This window comes from Gymnodraco acuticeps, unplaced genomic scaffold (genome assembly GCF_902827175.1).
Source record: "Gymnodraco acuticeps unplaced genomic scaffold, fGymAcu1.1, whole genome shotgun sequence".
Taxonomy (NCBI): Eukaryota; Metazoa; Chordata; class Actinopteri; order Perciformes; family Bathydraconidae; genus Gymnodraco; species Gymnodraco acuticeps.
The window spans coordinates 8817166-8844726 of record NW_022990271.1 but is presented as its reverse complement, the minus strand read 5'-3'; the positions used below and the strand labels follow the sequence as shown (position 1 = coordinate 8844726).

Here is a 27561-nt window from a genome sequence, read left to right as displayed (position 1 = left end):
TCTTAGGCCTAACTTAGATTTATTAAAACACAAAGAAAATTGTGCAAATATACATTACATTTTGCATCAGAAGACAAAAGTGAAAATGAGAATAAATCCAATCATCAGTTATGCCATACATATTTTCTGTTAGTCTTTAACATATAAAAGGACACTTTTTTATCTATATACAGCATGGTTACTTAAAAAAATAAAATACAAAAGTAATACTGACAACATTGCTGTACCAAGTGTGCAGCTCCAACAACTCCTGAATTCTAAACAAGATACACAAAATTGTATCACAAATATGACTGTAATTTCTATTTTGGCATCAATCTGTCTCTTATTTATGCCAATGGAAAATACATTTGGCAAGTAAACCAATATTTTTCTTTTACAGTACCTGTTTGAACCTTGTTGAGAAAACCTTTCTGCATTATTCAAATCATCATCATTTTCCTTTATACCGTTTTTACCAATTGTAACTTATTTAAATTCGTATACAATTGAATTAGAACAAGTGTTCAGTACCTCTTCTAACATTTGTTAAGCTCTCAAACATCCCTTCTTCAACACACTCACTCATGTGAACTTTGCTAGTCTTGACATTTCAATGTTGGCTCTTCAGTGTCAAACAACCAAAATCTTCTCATAGGTTTGTCTCATTTAAACGTTTTGAATAATTGCAAACTGTTGAGACCAACTGTGGTTCCTTCAAGCACATTTTCTAATTACAGAAGGAAAAGTCAACATGTCACCACTGTCCTGAGGATTCACAGCTGTACAGAGTCATGTGGCATTCATACCTGATGGTGAAATTGTGAGAGACGGACAGAGACTGTCTCATTGAGTGCTATTCTCCTGAGGGAGCCTCCAGGTCTGTAATAAGCACATTTCCATCCGACTCTGTGGCCTGTGAGCTGGTTTGTCTGTAATAAGCGCTGCCGAGTGTAGGAAGCCTGCGAAAACGTGAAGCGCTCCTCTTGTACACAAACCACATCGCTCCTGCCAGCAGGGCAAAGATTAGAACAGCCACTAGCACCGCAGCGGGGACGACACCATGGTGTAAACCTAAAACACACAACATGAGAGCTTATGTGAAGTCATATTATTGTTTTCAAATGTAGTCTATTGAAACTACACTTGGCAGTGGTGGAAAAAGTATTCAGATCCTTTACTCATCAAAAGTAAAAGTAGTCATTGTGAAGCAAAATGTTCCCTGTTAATGTTGCACAAATATATACTGTACTTTAGTAAATTACACCACTGTATATTTGTAAAATGCATCACATTTTATAACAGATTATGTTAACAATGAATTTGCACATTATATCAGACCGTATTCTCACTTAGCTTCTACTGAGCACAGCCCCACAATGTGAAACTAAATGCTCATGGCCCCTAGCCAGAGTGTAATATGTTCACATTGAAGTGCATTTACCATTCAGCGGTTCCACTTCCACCTCGGTAATTATATCTGCAAAGAACACATACAGTGAAGTTCAATTTTTCTTATAATGTATCAACTTGAGCAATCAGATCACAAGGTCTGAGCACAGATGAAAATCGAGTCAATGTTATCAAGTGTGATTTTGTTAAAAAAGAAAATGGTGCAACCACAATTAAAACCTGTTTAACCTGTTAGTTTTATGAGTCAGGAAATAATGCATAAGAAAGGGGGTGGAGTTGCTATTCTGTTCAATGATTCCCTTCAATGCAGGAAGACATCGTACGGAAACTTTGATTCTTTTGAATATGTGGCCCTTCAGCTGAAATGCTCCTCTCGAGCTCTGTTCCTAAATATCTATAGACCACCCAAATACTGTGCAAGCTTTTTTGATGACTTTACTGAACTGCTGTCTATAGTGTGTATTGACTTTGACCGTCTAGTCCAGTGGTTCTCAAATGGGGGTACGCGGACCCCTAGGGGTACGTTGGAGTACTGCAGGGGGTACGTGAGATTTATTTTATGATAATGAAAAAAAAAAAAAAAGTTTAGGAAAAGTAACGAAGTTTGAGCAGTGTGGGTTTTATATTAACAGAGTTACACATATTTCAAAACGCGAAGTGTAATAACTGCAGTGGCCTTCCTGTCACTGAGAATAACAAAGATCCATTACAATTTAGTGAGAAACATGGGCTTATGCTTCACAAGCCCATGTTTCTCACTAAATTGTAAGTACAACTTATTACAAAGATCAGTTAAATGCAACTAATGTCGTCTTAGTGTTATTGCATGTTGTTAAAATTGGTTTGCCATGAATTTAGTGATGGATTGTAAATATTTGAAATGTAGCATTTAAGTGTTTCTCAGTTACAAGGTTTGTGTTTTAATAAATCAGACACCGATGGTGCAGCACTGTACTGTACCTCTTTATATAGGCATTTCTTCCCTAACAAATTGTTTTTGCGCTGATCAGGGGTACTTGGCTGAATTTTTTTTTCAAAGGGGGTACATTATTGAAAAAAGTTTGAGAATCACTGGTCTAGTCATTGTTGGTGATTTTAACATCCATGTTGACAACCCCCAGGACAGAGGAGCAAAAGAACTGTTTTGTGTTCTTGATAGTTATGGACTGACTCAGCATGTGACGGAGCCCACGCACAATAAGGGGCACACTCTGGACTTAATTATCTCAAAGGGTCTGAATATCTCTAAGGTTGTGGTGACTGATGTTGCACTCTCTGACCATTCCTGTGTTTTCTTTGAGAGCTCTATTTCTGTTCACAAAAATGTTCAAAAAGAGGTAACCACAAAGCGATATTTAACTGAAAATACTAGGGAAATGTTTACTCAGAATTTTTCTTCCACACTTGCCCCTGCTAACATCTCAGTAAATGAGCTAGTAGATCATTTTAATTAAAAAATTATAAATGTTATAGATGCCATTGCTCCAACTAAGGTAAAGGAAGTGTCTGGCAAGAAAATATCTCCATGGAGAAAGGCCATGACCGTGAGAGCAGAAAAAAGAGAATGTCGAAAAGCTGAACGCAGGTGGCGAAAAACAAATCTCCAGGTTCACTTTGAAATCTATAAAGAGAGACTTGGCCTTTATAATTTGGAATTGAAAAACGCACGACAATCGTTCTTCTCTGACATCATTACCAAAAACAAAAACAACGCACATGCCTTGTTTGCTGCCGTCGACAGACTAACTAACCCCCCAGTGTCAGTAGCCTCTGAATTTCTATCAATGATTTTGCCTCCTTTTTCACTGACAAAATTCAGAAAATCAGACAAGCAGTCAGTGCCTCTGCATCAGGAACAGCAAATGTGTTGTCTCTGTGTCCACTTAACATCAATTCAAACACCATGACACAATTCCATCAGATTAATGATAAAAACCTAGAGGACATTATACAACTTCTGAAATCCTCCTCCTGCTGCCTTGATATTATTCCAACAGGATTTTTTAAAGATGTTTTGCCTTGCATGGCCTCAGATCTACTTCATATAGTAAACAAGTCTCTTCACTCAGGTATTTTTCCACAGGCCCTGAAAACTGCAGTCATTAAACCGCTCTTAAAAAGAATAATCTAGATGCTTCAGTAATGAACAATTACAGGCCCATATCAAACCTGCCATTTCTAGGTAAAATCATTGAAAAAGTTGTTTTTCAACAGTTGAGTAATTTCTTGCATTTAAATAACTGTTTCGATGTGTTCCAGTCAGGCTTTCGTCCAAACCACAGCACTGAGACTGCTCTTGTAAAGGTCTTAATGACATCCACTTAAACACAGACAGTGGCAGAACTTCAGTGTTAGTATTATTAGATCTCAGTGCTGCGTTTGACACTGTTGACCACAGCATATTACTAGACCGACTGGAAAACTGGGTGGGACTTTCGGAAACAGTTCTAAATTGGTTTGAATCCTACTTAAAGGACAGAAACAACTTTGTTTCTATATGTAAATACACATCTGAGTTGACAAATATGACATGTGGGGTTCCTCAAGGCTCCATCTTGGGGCCTCTTCTCTTTAACATCTACATGCTACCACTGGCTCAGATAATGAAAAACAACAAAATAAGTTACCATAGCTATGCAGATGACACACAAATTTACGTAACAATTTCACCAGGAGACTATGCTCCAATTCAAACACTGAGTAAGTGCATTGAACAAATCAATGACTGGATGCGTCAGAACTTTCTCCAATTAAACAAAGATAAAACTGAGGTAATGGTTTTTGGAGCCAAGTCAGAACGTATAAAAGTTAGCGCTGAGCTTCAGTCTGTAATGTTCAAAACAACAGATAAAGCAAGAAATGTAGGTGTAGTCATGGACTCTGACCTGAGTTTCAACAGTCACATTAAAACAGTTACTAAATCAGGCTACTATTACCTAAAGAATATATCTAGGATTAAAAGACTAATGTCACAGCAGGATTTGGAAAAACGTGTCCATGCTTTTATCTTCAGTAGACTCGACTACTGCAATGGTGTCTTCACAGGTCTCACTAAAAAATCTATTAGGAAGCTGCAGCTGATTCAGAACGCCGCTGCTCGAGTCCTCACTAACACTAAGAAAGTGGATCACATCACTCCTGTTCTGAAGTCTTTACACTGGCTTCCTGTGTGTCAAAGAATAGATTTCAAAATACTGCTGCTGGTTTATAAAGCACTGAATGGTGTAGGCCCAAAATACATTTCTGACCTCCTGCTAAATTATGAACCATCCAGATCTCTCAGGTCTTCAGGGACTGGTCAGCTTTCTGTCCCCAGAGTCAGAACTAAACATGGTAAAGCAGCGTTCAGTTATTATGCTCCAAATATCTGGAACAAACTCCCAGAAACCTGCAGGTCCGCTGCAACTCTTACTACTTTTAAATCCAGGCTGAAGACTTTTCTTTTTGTCGCTGCTTTTAATTGAACTATTCATATCTTAGACTGCACTGTAACTTTTATCCATGTATTTTTTTCTTTTAATGTTTATTTTATTAGCTTTTCTTTTTAATGACTGATTTTAAATGCCATTTTCTTAATGTCTTTCATTTTTTGTAAAGCACTTTGAATTGCCTTGTGTTGAAAAGTGCTATATAAATAAACTTGCCTTTAAAAAAAACAACCTTATTATGCCAATTCGTATTTCCAGCTATGTTGTCAAACTTGAATGTGTGTGCAACTGTGAAAGTTGGCATACATAGCCATATTGTAGATCGTATCTTTCTGTGACAAGCACATACTTGGTTTTCAGACTGTTAAACTGAAATCTAAAGCTCTAAAAAGGTAATGAACCTTACACATCTTTGTGCATACAGTTGCAAAATGAGTGGCATTGTTGAAATATCTTCCGGGCCTTTCTGGAATGGTAATTTTTTTCATTTTCACTGTCCACTTTGTCTCAGTGGTACCATATAGTCAAACAACAATGACACAACATAAGCAATTCATCAAATATTCCAATATGTTGTACAAGTTTAATAAAGGGCAACAAATATTCTTTCAGAGTCCGTATGAACCTACCTGAGGTGGTTTTGCATACAAAGCCGAGCCTCTCGTTGCACTGGGACAGGTGCCACACTCCATCCACCACCCTGGTAGTGACACAGGCGTCAGCCGTCAGCAGCTTGGGGTCCGGGGCCTGGTTGAGCCAGTTGGTGTAGTCTATGGGTGACCTGTCTACCCAGGCCATAGAATCAGCTAAAAGCAGAGGCAACAAATAATTAAATGGGATTTTGGGGGATGTGATCACTTGATGGGTACGAGAGTTATAGATTCTTACTGTCGATGTTAAAGTACATCCCCAACCACACGGTGTGGTGGAGGAACCCCGACGTCCACAGCTGCTCCAGAACAAAACGATTCTCCGTCTCACTCTCGATGGTCAGGACATCCGAGGTGTTTACTAGAAAGACAGAAGCACAAAACTCACAACTACTGTGCAGTTGAAATAAACAGTTTGACATTTTGGGAAACTCTCAACAAAGGATAGAATAAAGCATATTTCCCAAAAAGTCTATTCCTTTTCTTTACCAAATCACAGACATTTGAGATTTTCTATGTGAGCATATTTTGATAGGTAATGTAATAATGAATGTAATATTTATTTTTCACAAAGATTTTAATTTAGCTGCACTTGGAAGTCCTTCTTCCCGCTTTAAAATGAAACTCTGGTATAGAGGATAAAGTCTTTGACCATATACACATGTATATTTCCACTAAGTGACAGTGAAAATTACACTAAACCACAGTTTTTTAAACCCTTCAAATAAGCTCCTGTATTTGACCTCTAGGGGGAGTATGTATACCATCCTGCAGATTATACTGACTTAATATATTTTCCACTTTTTCAATCATAATATTGTCTACCAATTTCTACGAAGATGAGGATTACAGAAAATGCACACCTCATAAATCCTTACCTTTCTGCCTGCAGTGCTCTCTTGACTCTTCAAATGTGAGTTTCTGCACCACAGGCTCGAAGCTGTAACAGCCATGTCCGAATTTCACCCATGTTGAGGGGCACTCCAACTCATATGAGATAAATGGTTTACTGCCTGTTAGAAAGCAAGAGAAATGGTTTCACACACTCTGAAAGACAGAAACTCAGCAGCTGAAGAGGTGCAGTGTCAAGCGATCATATTTTCATTGAAGATGCACTGACTTGGTGGGGGGACATGACACAGGGCTCCTGGTAGCGGAGTTTCACAGTCAGCTCTGCGCCAGCCTCCGGTCACGTCCATGTACACACACTCTCCCGTCACAAAGTCGTCATCGTCTTCGTCCGCGTCCCAGTGTGTGTACACTGTGTCGCTGCCATCTGACCACTGATAATTGATGCCACTCTGTAAGGGAGTCGTCAGTGAAAAAATTACACTTGTGGTGACACTTTAAAACTCAACACTTATTCCACACGGACCTCTGACTGTATTTGCTGTATTAAATATTGTGCAACTATGCTTACATTAGGTTATTATTTCAATGTATTGTACTGTAAAATACCTGCAAACAAATATTACAATGTATCAAATGGAAAAATTGAGGATACTTAACTATGACTATGATGTCACTAAACTATGATAACAATACTACAGATGTTTGTTAGTGTTAATGGTTACTGTATTATTAAGTGCGATAAAAGTGAAAAGAGTAAGATGATTGGTTCATTAGACAGACATAGAAGAAGATCAAGGCGTAATTTAAAAAAGGAAGAGAGAGGCAGAGAGGGGAATCTTGTCCCTCACTTCCCATGTTCATTTCTCTCCATGACTAAGACATTCCACGGAGGCTCAGCGATACTTGAATCCAAATGTTAACACTCTGAATGTCTGCTGGGAAACCAAATGCCTGCCAGTGGCATACCTCTTCATGGGCAAAAGGCCAGGAGAAACCCCTGAGGCATGTGAGACAACTGTTACTATCTATTGGCGGGCTTCTATGCAATACAAATAAAACTGGAGCACAAAGTTGACATTAGGTGTCCATTTAAAGAATCTTTTAGGACCTTGTATACTTTTTAACTAACATTACCATAAAATGTGTTCACATATTAGGATAAAATGTCAAGCTTTTTTGGTCTTACTGTAAGCTTTCTGTGTGTATCTTTTTCTTAAAATAAACAAAATGCTTTTGGTGAGGAAGACAAAAAGCACATTCAAAGTAATAAATACCAATTTCTACAATTCATGCTAATGTTGCAGTATTAGTTTAGGGAAATATGTTTGTGTGCTTTCTTGATGAAAATATAAAAACCATGCTCATGTCTGCCTGTTAAATATTAAACTACAACTAGTAGATGATTAGCTTAGCATAACATAAACACTTACAGCAAGACAAAACGGCTAGCTGGGAGTCTTTTTGTCCACATGACAGTGAGAATAAGAAAACAATTATAGCTAAAGTGTGGCACACACCTCCCTGTGAACTACAATGTGTTGTTTACGTTAGAAAATGTCAGCAAGGCTAGTAGTCTCCCCCTTTTCCAATCGTTATGCTAAGCTAGCTGTAGCTATATTACAGACATGAGAGTGCCATCAATCTTCTTATCTAATACTGAACTTCAAAAGTGTATTTCCCCCCAAAAAGATTTCCTTAAAAGATTAACTGTATAAAAAGCAGTCAAACACACACACACACACACACACACACACACACACACACACACACACAATGCCACCTCTCCAATTCACACATACAGCAGACACACACAGTGCAGGAGTATATAGTACATATAGAGGATACATACGTCTCGACTATATAGTCCAATCCAGTGGGGGACTGCCAATCTATTGACAAGGACAGTAAGGAAAGCCTGGTGGTAGGCATCTGTAACGCTCACTAGGTCAGAATCTCTCTCTATGCACATATGCATCGCGTCGTACCAGCTCATGTTGCCGGACACAACTTTGTAGCTGCGGCTGCTGTACTCAATATTGTCAGGGAGAGGGTGAAGATAGGAATGGGTGGGGGGTTTGGATGTATCTGCAACAAGAAAAAAAGAACAAAACTAAAGGAGTGTGGGAAGAAAGGTAGAGTGATTACTTTAAGGTGTTAATATTTGGGGAAGTACACAATTAAAGGATGACTGATTAGCTGTCACTCACTACTCTTATAGATGAGTAGTAAGAAAGATTGTAAAGGCATAAGTATTTGGAAATGAGAGAAGGAAACGAGAGAAGGAAATGAGAGAAGGAAGATTTATTTGCATTCGAAAGGAAGCTAGAAAAAGTGAGAATTAAGTAGATGTTTTGTTACTAAATCAAACTAATAGCATTACATTTATTTTAAAATTTCCAAAAAATATACTCCTCTTCTCATTTTTGCCTTTAAGCCTTAAATCCGGTTGCTCTTATGAGGCAACAAGAAATTCCTAAGAAACAGTTAAACTTATGTATTTTTGTTTTCACATTTCATTTTCCTGACAGATATAAGAGTGGTGTTGAACTTAACAACTCACTTTTGGCAAGAAAAATAATAGTTTATAAACTTTATAGTGAATTTTCACAAATTGTCAAACTATTTATTTAATGTGAAGAATCAGAGCTATCAACTTGCTCGATTAAAGTTATATCACAATACACTTGCAAATCACTGTGACAAGGGGAGAAGTTAAACCACTGGAGATCAGCAACTGATAAGTTACTCATAACTGTCAGGAACAAAAACACCAAGAATGTATTTAGAAATGATAGAGAATAAGTCATAAGAGAAGTGCATGAGAGAGAAATCTTAGAGTGGTCGGACAGTAAAAGACAGACATGCTAAAAAGCAGTCAGAGAGGCAATGAAAGACAGACAGTGACAGCATAAAACCAAAGAGAAAGACACTGAGGGATTCTTACCTTGAGATTTCTGACAAATAAAGCCGTACCCGCTCTCACTGCACTTCTCATCGTACCACTTCCCTGTCAGGTGAAAGTTGTGATTGTTGGACAGCACAGTGCACAACGGCTCATCAGTAAATCCGCTGAGCCACTCATTTTCCTGGGGTTCACAAAGCACATATCAATACACAAGAACACATGCAAAACCATATACAAAAGCACAATTATGACACGGGACTCTTTTCATTTACACTGCTTTTTCACCCACATACTTGTGTGTTTGCACAGGTCAAATGGTGGTTACACATGTGATCACATTATATTGTCACCCGATACAGGTCAACAATTTAATGTGATTTATGTGACTTGGATGAATTCCAACTTTTCCCAGTTCCTTTTTATGCAAGTGTAGCAAAGTTGGAGGAGTTATTTGAGACAAACTCATATAATCATCACTTAGAGCACTTAGTAGGCTTGGATGTATACAAAACTCTCCAAGTTTAATTACTTGTTTATTTGTTTTTGTATAAAAAAGTATAGGCTTTTGGATAACTCTAGCAACAGTGCTTTATTTCTGGTTATAATGCCACAGGACTAAGCTATCTTATATATAAAACTGACAGAAAAAACATGGTTTGTCAGAAACAAAGTTGATATTGCTTAACAAAGTGATAAACCAATGTTATTTTTAACCATGCTTGATTCTTGTGTCACTGGGAATTTAGTCTTAATTCTTCTGTAAACAATGGCTTCTCATATATCAGTGATGCATTTTCTTTTGTATACAAACACACATTTGAGCCCAAAGATTAAGACTACATTAAGCAGTATTCTCAGAAGCTTACAGTGAGGTAGCTCTTTGGTTCAATTGGAGACCAGTTGGTGTAACTGACTGTTTTCCCATTGGTCCATTTCATGGTGTCCTCATCCCGCAGACCAATCCACACACCTACAGAGCTTCCCTGGAGCAACATGGTGATGTATGCTGCAGAAATGACGGCATAACAACAATAACAAAAAAACAGAGCAATATTCCTTTCTATTTTCCTACCAACATTGCTAGAGAGAAAGACAAAAACAAAGTGATGTGTTTTTATGTGAAATTAGCCGCTCTTCATTGGATGGTTGTGCAGCCCACTTTACCTTGTTCAATCTCGTCTTCGATAGCCACCAACGAACCATCGAAGGAAGAACAGATGGACCGGGCATCCTTCCAGCTCTTTCCCTCCTTTGGGCTGTCAATGATGTGAAGCAGGAGACACTGCCCCCACACGCCCCCACACGCCCCCACACACACACACACACACACACACACACACACACACACACACACACACACACACACACACACACACACACACACACACACACACACACACACACACACACACACACACACACACACACACACACACACACACACACACACACACACACACACACACACACACACACACACACACACACACACACACACACCACACACACACACACACACACACACACACACACACACACACACACACACACACACACACACACACACACACACACACACACACACACACACACACACACACACACACACACACACACACAGCACACACACACACACACACACACACACACACACACACACACACACACACACACACACACAAAACATGAATATCACAAAAAAATGATTATCTTATGACCACCAGGACTTGTTTGGTGAGGTCAGGATTCAAAGTTTGAAAAAAACTAAGCAGATTGTTTTTCTAGGATAGACAGAGTGTTATGTCATTTCACTATACTGGTGAAACATGAACAGTGTGAGACTGCTTTTAGGACGAGAAGAGATGAAGCAAGAGCTGCGCTTCTTATGACTACATGTTGAGGTAAATTATGTAACTTAACACAAAGCATTACCATCTTCACTATTCAAATCCAATGATGTTGAGCTTAAAAAGCCACTGATATTTAAACCAGTTAGAAATTGTTCCATTTAAAGCGTAGAGGTTTGACTTGTCAACCGTGAACAAAATACACAGTTAAGGTATGTATGGATTCTTGTTTTATCCACATGTAAGTAATTGATTTGTTTTAATCAGGGTTGGCTTAAGCATTATCAGCAGGGGGTTATTCTTATTGTCAACCTAACTATCTCAAGAACAGTAAATGTCAACACAAACATCCTGCTTCAGCCCAAGAGGCAGCTGGGAATTTAGAGGAGAGACAGTTCAAGAACTGACTTTTGGGAGAGAACAAGACAAACTTAGCCTCTGTGACCACAGAAGAATTACAGAACAAATAAACTAACAAATGCGTTTATCTGATGTGTGTTTCAACAGAGTCTGTGTCCAAGTATGTTTCTGAACCTTGTGTCCAAAGTACAGCCATTTCTCCGGACATCCTCCGATGTAGTGCGGCTCCCTGGGAGTCTCCACCACAGACACAGTCTTTCTCTTGCAGACGTAGCCGTTGATATCGCTGCATTTACTCTCCGACCACTTCCCTGTAACGTACCAGGACAAACACATTATAGTATGTGCAAGTAACATGCACCATTTGAAGTTTTGAATGTGCATGTGTTTACCTGTTGAAGAGGACATGGTGACACACATCCTGTTGCTTGCGCCCCCACCGGCTCCCCTGTCTGCCCAGTTCTCAAAGCCTACCTCTGTCTTGTCGCTCCACCTGCAAACAAACACACTGGTTTTATTTAACTTGCCACACAAGGCCCTATTGTGATTTGTTTGGGTAGCAATTCAGTTTAGGGTAATTTGTATTTATTTTTTTGCATTAGGTAATTGTGTTATACTTCTTTGTTAAGCAACACCTGGAAGCCCTTTTTCTTTTAGCTGGGCTCTATTTCTTATTACATGTATTCATTTCAAGTTAGTTTAAACAATTTGCTCTTCAATTGGCGTTTTTTTTGCGTTCTCTGGGGGCTCATTTTACCAAATTGCCAATATGCAACATGAGATCATTTTTGAGTTTCCCTGCTCAAAACACTACCTGCTTAACCGTGCATGAGCATCAAAAGCCGTGAATGACCTCTTCAATTTGTAAGTGCTGCCACCATTCGAAACGGTATTCAAGAAGTGCTGCAAAAAATGTTGTTCTGATCCAGGTCTCTGGGTTGTAACTACATCAATGTGTACTCGACATGTTGAAAAAAGTGTAGAATCAATGGCAGCAACCAGAAGAGTTTAACAAAGTCCAAACAAAACCCACCTGGCCCCCTCTCCAGGCTGCCCAGTGGACAGGCCGATCCACCACTCTGTCGGGCCCAGGGAGAGCTGAGGAAAAACAGTAAAAGGAACAAAGATGAAAAAAAAACGCACTTGACTTTTATCCTCCCTTCCAATCCAGTCCTCACTAGGCCGGAAGACAAGCTTTTCAGAGCCTCTCTTAACATGAGCAGCCATTCAAGCGCTCTCCTTTGCCCGTGCCTTGCCTCTTTCATCGCCTTGTTTTGTTCTTTTATCCCCTCACAAGCCTCAACACCACAAGAGACTTCTTTAATCTGGTCCGAAAGGCTGCAGCTGAAAAAACAGCCTTTTTCTTACTCCCTGTGTGTGGGAGCACTCGAGCATGAATGTGTCAGCACATGAGGTACATTTTAGCTCGGTCTGCAAACACTCGAGTTTGTATGAGTGTGTCAATTGTGTTCACGCTTGTTCTTGCACATGTTTATTTTTCACTGTGTGTGAACTGTTAGGATAGGCCTATTTGCCCATTCAATGGAGAAGCCTCTATGGTTAAGTGCATTGCTTTGGCAAGTGTACTCCTGTGCTCACTGAAAACCAAGAACACAAAGTCTTTATGTCCCACTGCCCCTGGCATCATTTTGGTCACAGCAATTAGATGGTGGGATATTTGTACTGGGAAAAAGTAAATGTTAAATGCATTTTTTTGATTATGTTGTAAAAATTGTGTCACTTTAACCAACCTAATTATACTACAAATATATACAGTATACCGTTTTTAAAAGGGGATGGTGACAAAAAGGTATATGTATATAATAAAATGTAAAAAATAAGATTTTGGTAAAGTAGATATTATCATCACAGTAGTGTTGTATGCTTCCATCTCAAAGTGATTATAAAATAGATTTGATCTTCAAATCAATTTACTATATGGCAATACTGAAATTCTGCATGAGCAGGGGTGGCAGTGACAGACCCTGTGCAGGCGCTCCTTGACGAAGTGCAGCTCCTCTCTGGAGTGCACGGACAGCAGGTAGGCTCCCATCATCTGACAGGCCAGAGACACGGAGTCCCAGTCAAAGGGCTGCTTCGCCAGCAGGTACTCCGCTCCATGGTAAAAGACCCAGGGCTCGCTCTCTGAGGGGCAGCAGGGCAGACCACTTTAATACCTTACACATTACAAGTAATGAAGCGTAGATATATTGACAGATATAAAATGAATGAATACATTTATAAAAACATGACATCTAATAATGTCATTCCACTTTGTGTTGACAGAACTAAAGTGTCATTGTTCATAAAGCTTGTAGTTGCCAGAAGTAATTCATGACATTTAAATTATACTTACGCTCATTGTACCAATAGGGCTTCATCAGTTTATCCCCTGTAAAATAAATTAGTTAATTTTATTTTAAAAATTCAAAAGTTCTAACATTATAAATTAATAAAAACATTGCTGCTCCGGCTTCAAGCATGGCCACCCAACCTTTTGGTAAAGATGGCAGTGATGGGTGCTGTTTTGATTACCAGGATAATGCTAAATGATGCAAGTGTGACAGTTTTTACCCCTGGACATCTTGCAGATCCACTCGTGTTTGGCCTCACAGGGCTGCGGCATTAGAGCGTTGGTCAGGTCACTGTACACAGCACAGTCCCTCCGGTCATCCTCATCGTTCTTATCCTCTATGAAGGACGTCTCCACCTGCACCGAAACACACAAGACAAAACCATATGGCATGCATCCTCTTCTAATTAGTGTGTGGTTTGTTTTTGAACATCTCTGTGTACTTACAGGAGAACCATCAGACCACTCCCAGGCTCCGGGATGTTCAGGGTCTCTCTTATTAAAGCCCACCCAGAACCAGCGACCCTCTGTTCTAAAAAGAGAGGAGCAGAACAAAAACACTGCAACATAAGTTTATCATAGACAATATTTTAACATTTTGGCTTTGACAATTGATGCTAATTCAATTCATGCCATGTCATTTTGATTTTGATTATATCCTGAAACACACAGGAGGTGGGCAGACAAAGCAATATCTCTCATCACTTTAAAATAATGTTAATAGTCTTTCAATTTTAATTGGAATTATGGTGAATCATTTCACACAGGAAATAAAAAGAAGAAAATGCAATTTTTTGGGCAAATCCAATTGAAGTATTATAAAAATAAATGTATTGTATATGCTTCCCCATTGTGTCCTATCACACACAGATACCATGTGGCCAAATAATGCTTTTGATCTGTCCTTTCTGGTTAGATAACAGTATTAATCATCAAACCTAACACTTACTTGGTTGAATGATATGATCTAATAACTGTTTTTAACTGGAGGCTTCCTGTATAAAATTAATCCTTGGTCAGATTTGAAAAAAAACCTAACCAAATGTAATCTTTAAAAGCCAATAATCAAATTCTGTACTTGCTGCTCTAAAAAAATGCAATGACAACACCTCAACTGACGCACTTATCATATCCTAAACATTCCTGCACTGACGAGGCCCAGAGGGCTGTACCAACCCTTGAAACATGGTACTGAGGAGCAGCTTAACAAACACCTGCTCCTCATAGTGGAGGAAACTGGCCAGCTGCGCCCCGAGGGCCTGGCAGAAGAAGTCCGCCTCCACCCAGGAACGCTTCATCAGCACTTTTTCATCATGGAACACCTAGAAGAGCAACACTTACTGTCAGCCCAGGATTACAGATCACTGCCAGTAACACTGTGGAATTACATCATAGTATTATACACAGGAAATGCATGCAAGTATATAATAGACATCTTTTCTTAATTTACATGATTAGTTGGGGCTGATCTTTGTAGTAGTTTTGTAGTTAGTACTGTCACTTTACAAACCTGCCCTGATCCCCATCTAAAGAGTTGAATAACATGTGGATTAAGGTATTTGCCAATCAATTAGAATACACATTTTGAAAGAAGCTCAGGTCGAGCTTCTTGAAAGCAAATGTTTATTTAATTTCATCATTCTGAAGTAGTACATTTTAAATATATTTGGACTGCTTCCTTACTTACTTTTAATGATCAAATGATTATTAATATATTTTTACAAAATAACAGACAGTAGAACGATAATGAAAATAAGATGCAGACCTTGTGGACATTAGATATTTTGGTGTGAATGTGAATTCCAATCCAACATTTACAGTGTTTAAGTTTAAGTGTGTTTCTGGGAGAGTGAGGAGCACAGAGAGAAAATGAGGATGGTCCAACCTTAAAACAGTGGAGCATCCCAGCATGTGATTCCCACCCTGGAGGGCAGGGGGCGTAGGCATCAATGTGGTGCTCTGGCAGCTGGACATCGTGGTAGCTGCTGATGCTCTGCTTGCACACTGACAAGGCCTTGTGGGACTTGCAGTCGTGTACTTCCCAGTGACCCAAAGCAGGGCCGCCTGACATAGCAACACATCCGCCAGTACTGACTAAGGAAATGAAAAGAAAAGGATTTAAAAGAGAGGAGGGGTGGAGATTTCTAATAAACCAAACACCCAACTAAACACAATCAAAGTATACTGTGTTTACCTGGCTGGTGTTTGTTCCAGTTTGTTAAGGTGAGAGGCAGCGAGGAGCCATTGAGAGGAAGCCAGCGGTACTCTCCCCCCTTCTCCTGGTCCGAGAGGCCGATCCAGTAATACTTGCTGCTGTTCGTTCCACTCTCACTCAGCAAACTGTTGACAAATGCCTGTTCAAACCTGCCAGCATGAGCAAAAATAGATGAGAGGTGAGGAGAGAGTCAATAATGTTACCACAAATAAAACAGAATAAAATATTTGCTCAATAAGCCACCTGTTTTCCACAGTAAGGAGAGGAGCCCTGCAGTAATATCCCATCACTGCATCCTCATAGTTCTGTTCATGGCTCGTCACCGTGAAGCAGGAGTGTCCATGCCGTTTCCAGCCCTGACACACCAGCAAAAAATAACCAACCAATCAATAAATCTTTACATTTTGTTTATTTCAATACAATACAAAACAACAAATATTGAACAAAGGAGAAAAGGATTTCACAGACTGAAGAAACAGTACTGCAAAAAGGAGTAATATTCAGCGAAGAACACAGAGACAAATAGTTTGTTTAGGCAGAGGGAGAGACAACATTTCATATTTGATTTAGGGGTTTGTAGTTAGAAGACTTAGAATCCTCAGCTATTCTAACGGCTTTGTGAGGCCACAGTTACATACACAGTGCTTTTTGTAACATCAGCATGCTAACATTGACAATGCTCATATTTTTTTCACCCACTTCATTCTTAGTTTAGTATGTTTCTATGTTGATAATGCTCAATGTCCTAAAAGTTTATTTTTTATGATCAAAGGTGGGGTAGGTAATTTTGGAGAAACCAGCTCGAGTGCGCTAGAATTTGAAAATAGACAGCCGGTGTAGGTACCATATCTGCACGGCCTACCAGATCAGCACGGGGTCCATTACGCTTACTAATGACGTCACGCATTGGCTGTACGGCAACCCAAGAGGACATTTTACACGGCCAAATTCCGCAAAGAATATTAAAAAATAACAATCGACAGTGAATGTATGTTAGTGGAACTGTGTCAGGAAAGTGAAGTGTTAATTAAGTAATGTTATTGAAGAACTGAAATGCATAAAATTGAAAGTTAATATGTATCATATCCCTCCGAAATATGGTCGTAGACTTTACTGATGATTTCGAATTTATTGAAACTCCAGACTCAACGTAAGAGCTTGTGCCTCTTTGGGGGGTGCTAACATTTAAACATAAACGTTATTCTTTACTTTCTCCGTCTTTATGATATCAGATACCGTCATGTTGTTTCCATAGCAACAACAACTTCCTGTCAACAGCTCCCGTTTCACCTGCTTAATACAGTTATCATCACTGCTACTGTGGTCACATCGGGGACCCGTAACATTTACAATAGTTGAGATGAGAAGGGGGTTATGTTTTTTTGTCTGTGTTCTGGGTTCCTGCAGTTTTTTGAACAGACAGTACACGTTCAGAGGATGAACGTGTGTACTGTCTGTGGGAGTTTACGCTATTGACAGGAAGTTGTTGTTGCTATGGATTGGAAACACCAGATACCATTTCGGAGGGATATGATACATATTAACTTTCAATGTTATGCATTTCAGTTCTTCAATAACATTACTTAATTAACACTTCACTTTACTGACACAGTTCCACTAACATACATTCACTGTCGATTGTTATTTTTAATATTCTTTGCGGAATTTGGCCATGTAAAATGTCCTCTTGGGTTGCCGTACAGCCAATGCGTGACGTCATTAGTAAGCGTAACGGACCCCGTGCTGATCTGGTAGGCCGTGTCACTACCTAAGCGGCAAACTCTGGGGAACAGCCGGGACGCCAATACGGAAGTGCCACACACTGCAGTTCATACATGGGCCGCTAGGGACTGACTGCAGAAAGGAGCAATTTCCATAGACCCCCATGTTAAAATGCCCAACTTTACAGCAACAAAAAACATGTTTCTACCCATGGATGCAATAAATATTATTATCGATATAGTTAGATTCCACCTTCATGATTATGAATCTGTGAGTGAATTGTTTTCTAACACGACCCTTTTATTTATATTAGGTCTTAACGTTTTTGCATAAATTAGGGCGTGGTCACTTTGATGGACAGGCACGTGCCTCACTGTCAGCTAACAGCAACTTGTCCACTCTGCTAGGCTACAACCATAGAGGCTACAACGTTAGTTAGTCATAGTACTGTACTTGACCCTTTAGCTTTAGCCGTGTTCGTGGTGATTGTGGGAATATTGTTGCAAATACCAGACAATTAAAATGTCGTGCTGTGCGCTTGAATGTACTAACAGAACTTCCAAGAAGTCTACTCTCAGCTTTTTTCGGTGAGTAAAATGATAATATTATACATGTTTGTTAACCCCGTTAGCAGGTGTTTGTGTGCTTGTTAGCTTAGCTTGTGATGTACACTGAACAAAAATATAAATGCAACACTTTTGTTTTTGCTCCCATTTTTCATGAGATGAACTCAAAGATCTAAAACATTTTCTATATACACAAAATAACCATTTCTCTCAAATATTGTTCACAAATCTGAAAAAAAATCTGTGATAGTGAGCACTTCTCCTTTGCCGAGATAATCCATCCCACCTCACAGGTGTGGCATATCAAGATGCTGATTAGACCGCATGATTATTGCACAGGTGTGCCTTAGGCTGGCCACAATAAAAGACCACTCTGAAACGTGCAGTTTTGCTTTATTGGGGGGGTCTGGGGGGGTCCGAAAACCAGTCAGTATCTGGTGTGACCACCATTTGCCTCACGCAGTGCAACATATCTCCTTCGCATAGAGTTGATCAGGTTGTTGATTGTGGCCTGTGGAATGTTGGTCCACTCCTCTTCAATGGCTGTGCGAAGTTGCTGGATATTGGCAGGAACTGGAACACGCTGTCGTATACGCCGATCCAGAGCATCCCAAACATGCTCAATGGGTGACATGTCCGGTGAGTATGCTGGCCATGCAAGAACTGGGATGTTTTCAGCCTCCAGGAATTGTGTACAGATCCTTGCAACATGGGGCCGTGCATTATCATGCTGCAACATGAGGTGATGGTCGTGGATGAATGGCACAATGGGCCTCAGGATCTCGTTACGGTATCTGTGCATTCACAATGCCATCAATAAAATGCACCTGTGTTCGTCGTCCATAACATACGCCTGCCATACCATAACCCCACCACCACCATGGGCCACTCGATTCACAACATTGACATCAGAAAACCGCTCACCCACACGACGCCACACATGCTGTCTGCCATCTGCCCTGAACAGTGAAAACCGGGATTCATCCGTGAAGAGAACACCTCTCCAACGTGCCAGACGCCATCGAATGTGAACATTTGCCCACTCAAGTCGGTTACGACGACGAACCGGAGTCAGGTCGAGACCCTGATGAGGACGACGAGCATGCAGATGAGCTTCCCTGAGACGGTTTCTGACAGTTTGTGCAGAAATTCTTTGGTTATGCAAATCGATTGTTGCAGCAGCTGTCCGAGTGGCTGGTCTCAGACGATCTTGGAGGTGAACATGCTGGATGTGGAGGTCCTGGGCTGGTGTGGTTACACGTGGTCTGCGGTTGTGAGGCCGGTTGGATGTACTGCCAAATTCTCTGAAACGCCTTTGGAGATGGCTTATGGTAGAGAAATTAACATTCAATTCACGGGCAACAGCTCTGGTGGACATTCCTGCTGTCAGCATGCCAATTGCACGCTCCCTCAAAACTTGCGACATCTGTGGCATTTTGCTGTGTGATAAAACTGAACATTTCAGAGTGGCCTTTTATTGTGGCCAGCCTAAGGCACACCTGTGCAATAATCATGCTGTCTAATCAGCATCTTGATAAGCCACACCTGTGAGGTGGGATGGATTATCTCGGCAAAGGAGAAGTGCTCACTATCACAGATTTGTTCAGATTTGTGAACAATATTTGAGAGAAATGGTTATTTTGTGTATATAGAAAATGTTTTAGATCTTTGAGTTCATCTCATGAAAAATGGGAGCAAAAACAAAAGTGTTGCATTTATATTTTTGTTCAGTGTAGCTTATTAGCCAGCTAAGGACGTAACCCTTTATACATGTGTATATATCGGGTCACTACCCGATCCGTCCCCCTGCCCGATCGGTACTGCGCATGTGCGAGATGGTCCGCCATATTGGACATCGGTACCTACACCGGAAAAAATCTGCCACTTCCTTACAGAGCCCCTCCTCCAACACACACGAACGCGCACATGACCAATGAGGGCACGAGATAGGTTTGTGCACAGATGGAAGGCTGACAGGCAGGTAGGCCATCCAGTTATTTTAGCCGGGCCGGCTAAAATGATAGGTCGTGCTTTTTACAGTACTACGGCTTCCACAGATGACATTTTTTTATGGATTTTTTTTCAAAGCACTTAAGATATTCATTGCTATTGGGATGTTAAGAGCATTCCATGGAAAATAACAAAAAGTGTATCTCGAGCCGGTTTCTCAAACTTACCTATCCCACCTTTAAGTACCAAAACTCCTGCTTTATTATTGGTACCCCTCTCGAAAACGTTTAGATCTACCGATTCCTCATCTGGAGCAAAGGTTATTTTATGTGTGAGTGTATGTGTGTGCAATTATATGCAGGTCTGTGTGTATGCAAGTCTTTGTGTTGGAGTGTTTTGACAAGTGGTGTCAATTTGCCCCCCCCCCCCACACTCACCCCTAGATCCGTCTAGCCCCCTATCTTCGCACACTTAGGGTCAAAAGGTCTAATCAAACATGTACATGGAGACAAAACACAAGCTTGCTTTAAAACTTTGCATGTCTGGAGTCATTATATCAACAAAGTGTTACTACCGTACACCTACAATGAAAAAAATAGAAAATATAGTTTTGTTAGCTAGAATCCTAGCAGGAATCATCATAGACTCGCTGAGCATGTCCACTGATATTGTGCCTTCAGGGTCATTCTTGGCCTCATGTTGGAGGGTATAAACTGGCCTAATGACTCAGGAGTCTGATATTCTTGTAAACAGAGTCAAGGAGCAACATGAACGCCAGACAATACGTCAGCATTGGAGTGAATCAGCTCATTGTGCTTCTGAACGGGCAAATTGCTCAGAAGTGGAGCTGGTGCAGTCGTGTGGCTCCGCCTGGTGCACGCCCTGATCTGTATGGAGCTATTGTGACACTGCACAGCACATGATCTGCTGGAAAATGTTTAAAATAAACCACTTAAGATTTAGGAGAAATAGACTATTTGTTTTGTCGCAGTGGTCAAACCAATAACATTTAATTTTACTAACTCAAAAATCTTATTTTCTTGCAAATGATTTCTTGATGTAAGTATTGCCTTATGCTTTTAAGTCACAACTGACATCAGCACTATTTTTATTCGTCTTAAAAACAAAATACATGAATACACAAATACAATAAGTGTCAATAACTGAAGCCAGAGTTGCGCCACATGATTTGTAAAGTATAACAAAATACAAAAATAAGTGCTAGTCATTTAATACGTTGTTTTGTTTTTTGTGATCAAATGTTTTAATTTATAATATGTTGTTTTGTGATAACTTTCTCCTGCGAGGTTAGGGTAAAGGTTAAACGACACCAAAGTGTGGCACTGAATGGCAGTTTTCTTCTATTGCACCAGCTAGTAAATGTTGATCTGCATGTAGTTGTGCATTTCATGTTCCTACCTCAGGACACCCTTGATCCCAGGTTCCAGGCTGATGATTCGGATTCTGGCTTTCTTTTCTACACACAGCTGGCAGCCGTTCATCACATGACCCTATGAGCCAGTTACCCTCCTGTAAAAGGGGTTAACACTTTACTCTCTCAACGACATCAGATAAATGTATACAAACAATAACACATGTATTACAACAGACGCAGTCAGACGATTAATTACTTCACAACTTTTCTTGATAAAAGATGACTAGGTATTTGATGGTTCTGGCTTCTTATTATTGACAGGTATGGAGCTTTATTTTATCTGAAATTTAAATAAAATTTGAATATTTCGATTGCTGCCAAGACAAAGAAGGACATGTGAAGACATACAGTGCTCACCCATTGGGCTTGCATCTTTTCCTGTTACACTGTTCATGTTATTTGGAGATCAAACAGATTCGGGATTTGTACCAGTGACATTTTTTACAATGCGTGACCCCCTTTCATAACTTCAAGATAATCTACATAACAAATGTGTAATATGATCAGTACAGCAATGTGATGGCTTTGAAAGTAGTTTGCAGGTGCCAAAAGGCTTAAGAAAAGTGTGATTGGCAAAAGAAAACAATTAAATAATCAAAGGTTGAAGCCCTAAAAGGACTATTATATTCTTCCTTAAGGACCCACCTTCCTGTCTGCTTTGACACAAAGGGATGCATCCGTCAGATTGGGAGGGGGGTGATACTGGTGCCAGAAAGTGAGAGTTACTGGTGAACCATCAGACCACTCTACAGTTGGAGAAAATTCCTGTTTCCAAAGTCCAATCCAAGCCTCCTCACTGTCACCGGAAGCTATAAAACGCACACAGAATAGTACTTAGTAACCCATTGGTATTTCTTATTGTGTCAATGACAAACCTAACTTCATATATCTTTGTAGAATGACGTTCCTTACAGTTAGTCAGATGGCTGAGCAGCATTTCCACCTCTGACAGGGAGTGAAGGCTGGTGAGGTTTGCCCCCTGAGAGACACAGGCCCGGGAAGACTCCTCCCAGCTCCCTGCTTCAGTCTCTGACAGCAGCCGGTAGCAGAAACTATTATGAGGCCACCAGCCATTAGCACACTCTGTTTGGATATACTGCCAGTTCTCTGAAAGAGGAAGAAGAATTGGGAGAGGAAATCAGAAAGGCATATTCTAAGACCAGAATAACACAACTTCACAGCAGACATTGTTTTGGTCTAGCCACCAACGGGGAAAAAGAGAGAAAGGTCAAATGCTCACTCCCCAGGTGCTGTGCAGCTGCTTAGGCCAAAAGCTCCCAGATGTAAAAAGGCTTGTCGTACATTTTTCCTTCTGCTCATAATTCATCCCTGCTTCAGTCTGGGACACCTCTGAAGTCTGCATGTCAGGTATATATGCAATGTGTGTGTGCACTCACCCAGTGGCTCGGCTATGCGGGTGTCGTTAGGCGTCTTCTTACAGATGTAAGGTAGAGCGGACTCACAGGACAGACTTTGCCAGTGACCCTCCGTGGCGGAGTTGTACACCCCACACTGTCGGTCGTCCTTCAGCGGGCTGGCAGGCAGAGCTGATGGGATATATGATGTTATTAGAGCTTCAATATGTAGAAACATCTTGAAGTGCAGACCCTTTGTTCTTCCACAAACGGTGCTCGGACATTATATTAGGAAGAGAAAACACATATATATATATAGCATACACACATGCATATTTATGTCTTTTTAAATCCACTTAAATTGTGTCAATCAACACTCAACATCACATTTTGGATAAGCAGCTGATGTAGTTTCTCTGGCTCATTTATGCACTATGGAGTGGCCATGCACTGTACAATTTAAAGATTATCAAATCATCTCTTATCAAATGCAAAAAAATAGAAATGTCAAATATGACCTATTCAATACATTCATTACAAATCTTCAATCTTACTTGGCGCTGAACAAATAATAATCCGTACTTTTAGTGAAATTGACCAGTGATAGAGGTGCTCCATCAGACCACTGCCACCCCCGTCTATCCTTCAGATGGTTCAGCCCGATCCACACCATCGCTCCAACACTTGCCATTCGATCTAAGACAAGAAACAAACACAGGAATGCTGTAAGAGTTGTCAATAAATATTTTCTGATTTCCTTAGTAATTGAAAATATCCATCTCACGAGACAGCAAACAGATATAAATACAGAGCAATATAACCTGAATAAAATAGCTGATAAGAAGGGAGAGCAAAACCCAATATGAAGTAGTATGAATTAAAAATCTGTGTGGTGTAGTTTCAGTGTAGTGTTTGTCGATGTAATACATGTTTTGGTCCCTGTATATGTTTTCTAGCAGATGCCTACCTGTGATGTACCTGTGCTCTGCCAGGCTGGTGATGCTGAGCAGATTTCCCCCTTGAGCCTGGCAGGTGGACAGCGCCTGGCTCCAGGTCAGGATGGTGTACAGGTTGAACTGGTAACACGCACGCAGCTCCTGGTTTGACTCCCAAAAACGCTCACAACTAGTATCTACAAATAAAGCCATGAATTAAAAAAGGCATCAGGAAAGAGATAATGACATAAGTCGGTGTACACAAAGTCTCATAGGAGTGAGTCGGGGTTAACCCAAAGGTTTTGGATGGGGTTGAGTTCAGCACTCTGTTCAGGTCAGTCAAGCTTCCACACAAAATTCAGAAACTATTTCATTGGAGACATAGCCTTGGACATGTGGAAATAACAAGTTTGAAAAAGGACACGTCCACTTACTACAGGACATAATGTTTATTTACTCAGGTTCCCTTCTTACTCTTTCTGGTGCATCTGTGTATATGACCAATTTACCTTGCACCGGACAGAAGCCCCATCTTTCGGCCTCATCATAGCGAGTGGTGGTAGCACACCAAGGAAGATGGTCCTCTCGCCCCTCAGTTGTGCACTCAGAGTACCATTTGTTGTTGTATTTAAAGGGCAAAGCGCAAGGCATGCCATGTGCATTTCCCAACAAAGTGTGGATATCTGCAAACAAAAATATAATATGTCTAATATGATGTTAAATGTGAAACATCCTGTGCAGACTAGTCAGATAGTCAGCCAATGTTGGAAGTCAGAAGACAAGCAGGATGCGTCAGGTGTTTACCTTCATATGGATATGAGCAGGGCCCTCCTTTGGGGGTGTTGTACCTTTTCCACTCATGATAGGTGTTTTTCTTTACCACCACCAAACGTCCAGCCACAGCCACCTTCCACTGTGAAGCGCCGTACAGCATGTTTCCACTGCAGCGCCACCACAGCACCGGGAGAGCCATGTCACACTCAAACGTGCCCAGAGGCTGCGTTGTGTCGGAGATGTTGAGGCCCAGGCACGTGCTGGTGCCCAAGTTAAAGAGGCGATGTCGGGACACCCACTTCCACAGCATGTGACGGGTGGGTCGCTTGCAGTCCTCTAGAACGAGGTTAGAGCGATCTACTTTGATGCAGCGTTTCAGAGGCTCACTCTCCAGGATAAACATACCCTTTTCTGAAAAGAGGAGGGGAAAGTGTAAGGGAGAAGATGGGTGAGACACATAGGGGAGGAAGTGAGAAATGGATGTGGAGGGTGGGTGGATTAATCTTGTGAAACCAAAAAGGATAGATACATATACTGTTGGGATACCCCCTCAGCGGGAAGCAAAAATGTCTAAAACAAGTTCAGAAAGTAAAAGGAGACTTGAACTGGGACCGTTTCACAAGCAGCTTTAACATTTCACCTATTTTTTCCAGATGTTTCTCCACCAACATGGAACAGTATTCAAGCGAGGTGAAGGCCTGAAGGAACCTTTTTATCTTCCAAAATTAATAATTGTTTTTCTGTACCTGGATACTCAACCAAAACAAGAGGATGTCAAATGAATGTGTTCAAATGACAGTGATGGAAACGGAGGTAGAAATAATTTTCCATACACTATTTATAACCAGGGAAGAATACCAAGACTGAATGTGAGGGGCGTATTTTCAGTGACCGCATATCCGTTGTCTGTGTTTATTTATACTAGCAAAGACTAAACCATAATATTAAAACACATGCACAATTAATTTCAGAATAATTCAGAATTTTGTATATCTTTTCAAATCTGTATAGATTTTAGTATAGCATATAAAAAGGCTTTTTGCACAAGCTGCCATACAAATAGCTTCTTTTGTCCAACCAACAGTACCAAACGTAAAAATATTAACTTTAACAACTTTATTCAATAAATAAACGAAGGTCTTGAGCCAGTTTTGTTTGCCTGAATAACAGTAATGATTAATCGGTTTTCAGAATTGTTGCATATTAATCTTCTGTCAATAGATGATCCATTTCATCAATGGTTTCAAGTCTAATTCAACATTGAAAGATATAAATCAGAGAAAGTCAGTGTATCCACACATTAAAAGGTGTAGTCAGGGAATGTTTGACGTTTCTCCTTATAACTCAATTGATTCATTGATAAATCGACTAATTGATAAATCGACTAATCATGTCATCCCTTAACATGATCACATGTTCAATCATCTGTATGTTTCCTTATTCAGACTGCACCTTAGGATGTTTAAGTTACTTTGAATATTAATTTCTCTTAGGGCCAAAACCGTGTACTGCACGTTTTGAGTTTTTTTTTATGAGATACATAAAAAATTAAAAACCTGTTGCTAAAATGTGAGCAAATCTGCAGCTAGCAAGCTTCAATACAACTTGTTACTACAATGACAGCATAATGCTTGTTCTTTACCCATGCTAGCCTACTCAGCAGTTATACAATTATCTTCCACGTTATGTAAAAGCATAGGACACAAGATGCAGTGATGGCTTATTTTGCAGGACGTCAGTTACATTTAAACACGGAAAACCGAGCAGCCGGATGATTTCACTCACTGTAGAACTCCATAAGCTGTTTTTTCTCCAGGACCTCATCGTCTTCCTCGTTGACACACATGCAGCCTCTCGCCAACAACACTGCTACAAAAACAGTCGCCACGACAGTCACGGAGTCGATTAAATGAAACGGTGCTAACATTTCGACGGCGGGATGCAGTGTTGAAGTGCAAATGTCCGCACATTCCGAGGCTCCTGGTCGCAGAGAGTATTTTGGGGCTCGTTGTTTTCTGAAAACTTTGTGCCGAGTGAAGTTTTTCAGCGGGGGACCAGCGACGTCACGTCTGACGGAGGAACTGCTGCTGCTCTCCGGCCTCAAAATGCATTACTGCCGGACTGTTCTCAATGAGAAAGAGCCAAGCACATCTTTATTTAGTCTGAACAACAGAGACCAAATAAATAAACAGACAGACAGACAGACAGACAGGGGTCAAGGGGTTCCTTAACCAGACCCCCTGCTAAAAACTCCAGTACTTATACATAAAATAAATAATCTGAGAGAGTACCAATGAGATAGATAGATGATGATAGATAATAGATAGATAGATAGATAGACAAACAGACAGGCAGGCAGGTAAGTGTAGGATGCTTAGGTATTTCCATGTGCTGCTACTTCTGTTCTCTAAAATTCAGAGCTTTCATTTCTCGTTACTTTGCAGTTTTAGATTATTGATAATAAAATACAATCAACAAAGAGATGTATAAATTAGAATAGCAGCCCTACATTCAGCAACTGCTTTAATAGTGATTAACACATTATTGCTTCATTCATTTATAGTCCAAAATTATATTTAAAGGTCCCCTATTATACTGTTTTACATCAATATATTATAGGTTTGGCTCAAAATACCAAACAGATCGTGCATTGCAGCATCCCATAAACCCCTCTGTTTCAGCCCTGTTTCAAAAGTGCTGATTCTGTCTTTTACTTTAGATGAAAATAAGTTGCCACTCCCAACGCCCCTCTGCAATGTGCTCTAGGAGGAGATTCAGGTGAGTGTGTGGGGGGGGGGGAGGTTATTGGCTAATGGTTACAC

The 27561-nt window shown here is 40.3% G+C and overlaps 1 protein-coding gene across 1 annotated transcript; it reads right to left on the bottom strand.

Annotated features, from left to right (window-relative positions):
• Positions 1-26803, bottom strand: pla2r1 (phospholipase A2 receptor 1). The gene is made up of 30 exons (XM_034220938.1): positions 26525-26803; positions 24770-25150; positions 24475-24648; positions 23998-24162; positions 23613-23726; positions 23073-23222; positions 22588-22782; positions 22321-22484; positions 21660-21770; positions 16246-16358; positions 15982-16151; positions 15673-15881; positions 14964-15109; positions 14235-14319; positions 14009-14144; positions 13791-13826; positions 13419-13579; positions 12468-12532; positions 11827-11927; positions 11609-11745; positions 10392-10509; positions 10094-10233; positions 9267-9408; positions 8172-8407; positions 6591-6771; positions 6349-6483; positions 5709-5831; positions 5450-5626; positions 1424-1459; positions 1-1053 (listed from the first exon to the last, which is right to left on the bottom strand). Exons 1-30 carry the CDS (start codon positions 26664-26666, stop codon positions 836-838), a joined length of 4461 nt encoding a protein of 1486 aa, XP_034076829.1. The 5' UTR covers positions 26667-26803; the 3' UTR covers positions 1-835.
• Positions 26804-27561: the final 758 nt, after the last annotated feature.

Coding starts and splice junctions, on each gene's coding strand:
- pla2r1 (XM_034220938.1), bottom strand. CDS start 26,666: ATGTTAGCACCGTTTCATTTAATCGACTCCGTGACTGTCGTGGCGACT. Junction 14,320..14,963: donor CTCAGTACCATGTTTCAAGG/GTTGGTACAGCC, acceptor CTCTCTTTTTAG/AACAGAGGGTCGCTGGTTCT. Junction 9,409..10,093: donor AACCAAAGAGCTACCTCACT/GTAAGCTTCTGA, acceptor TGTGAACCCCAG/GAAAATGAGTGGCTCAGCGG.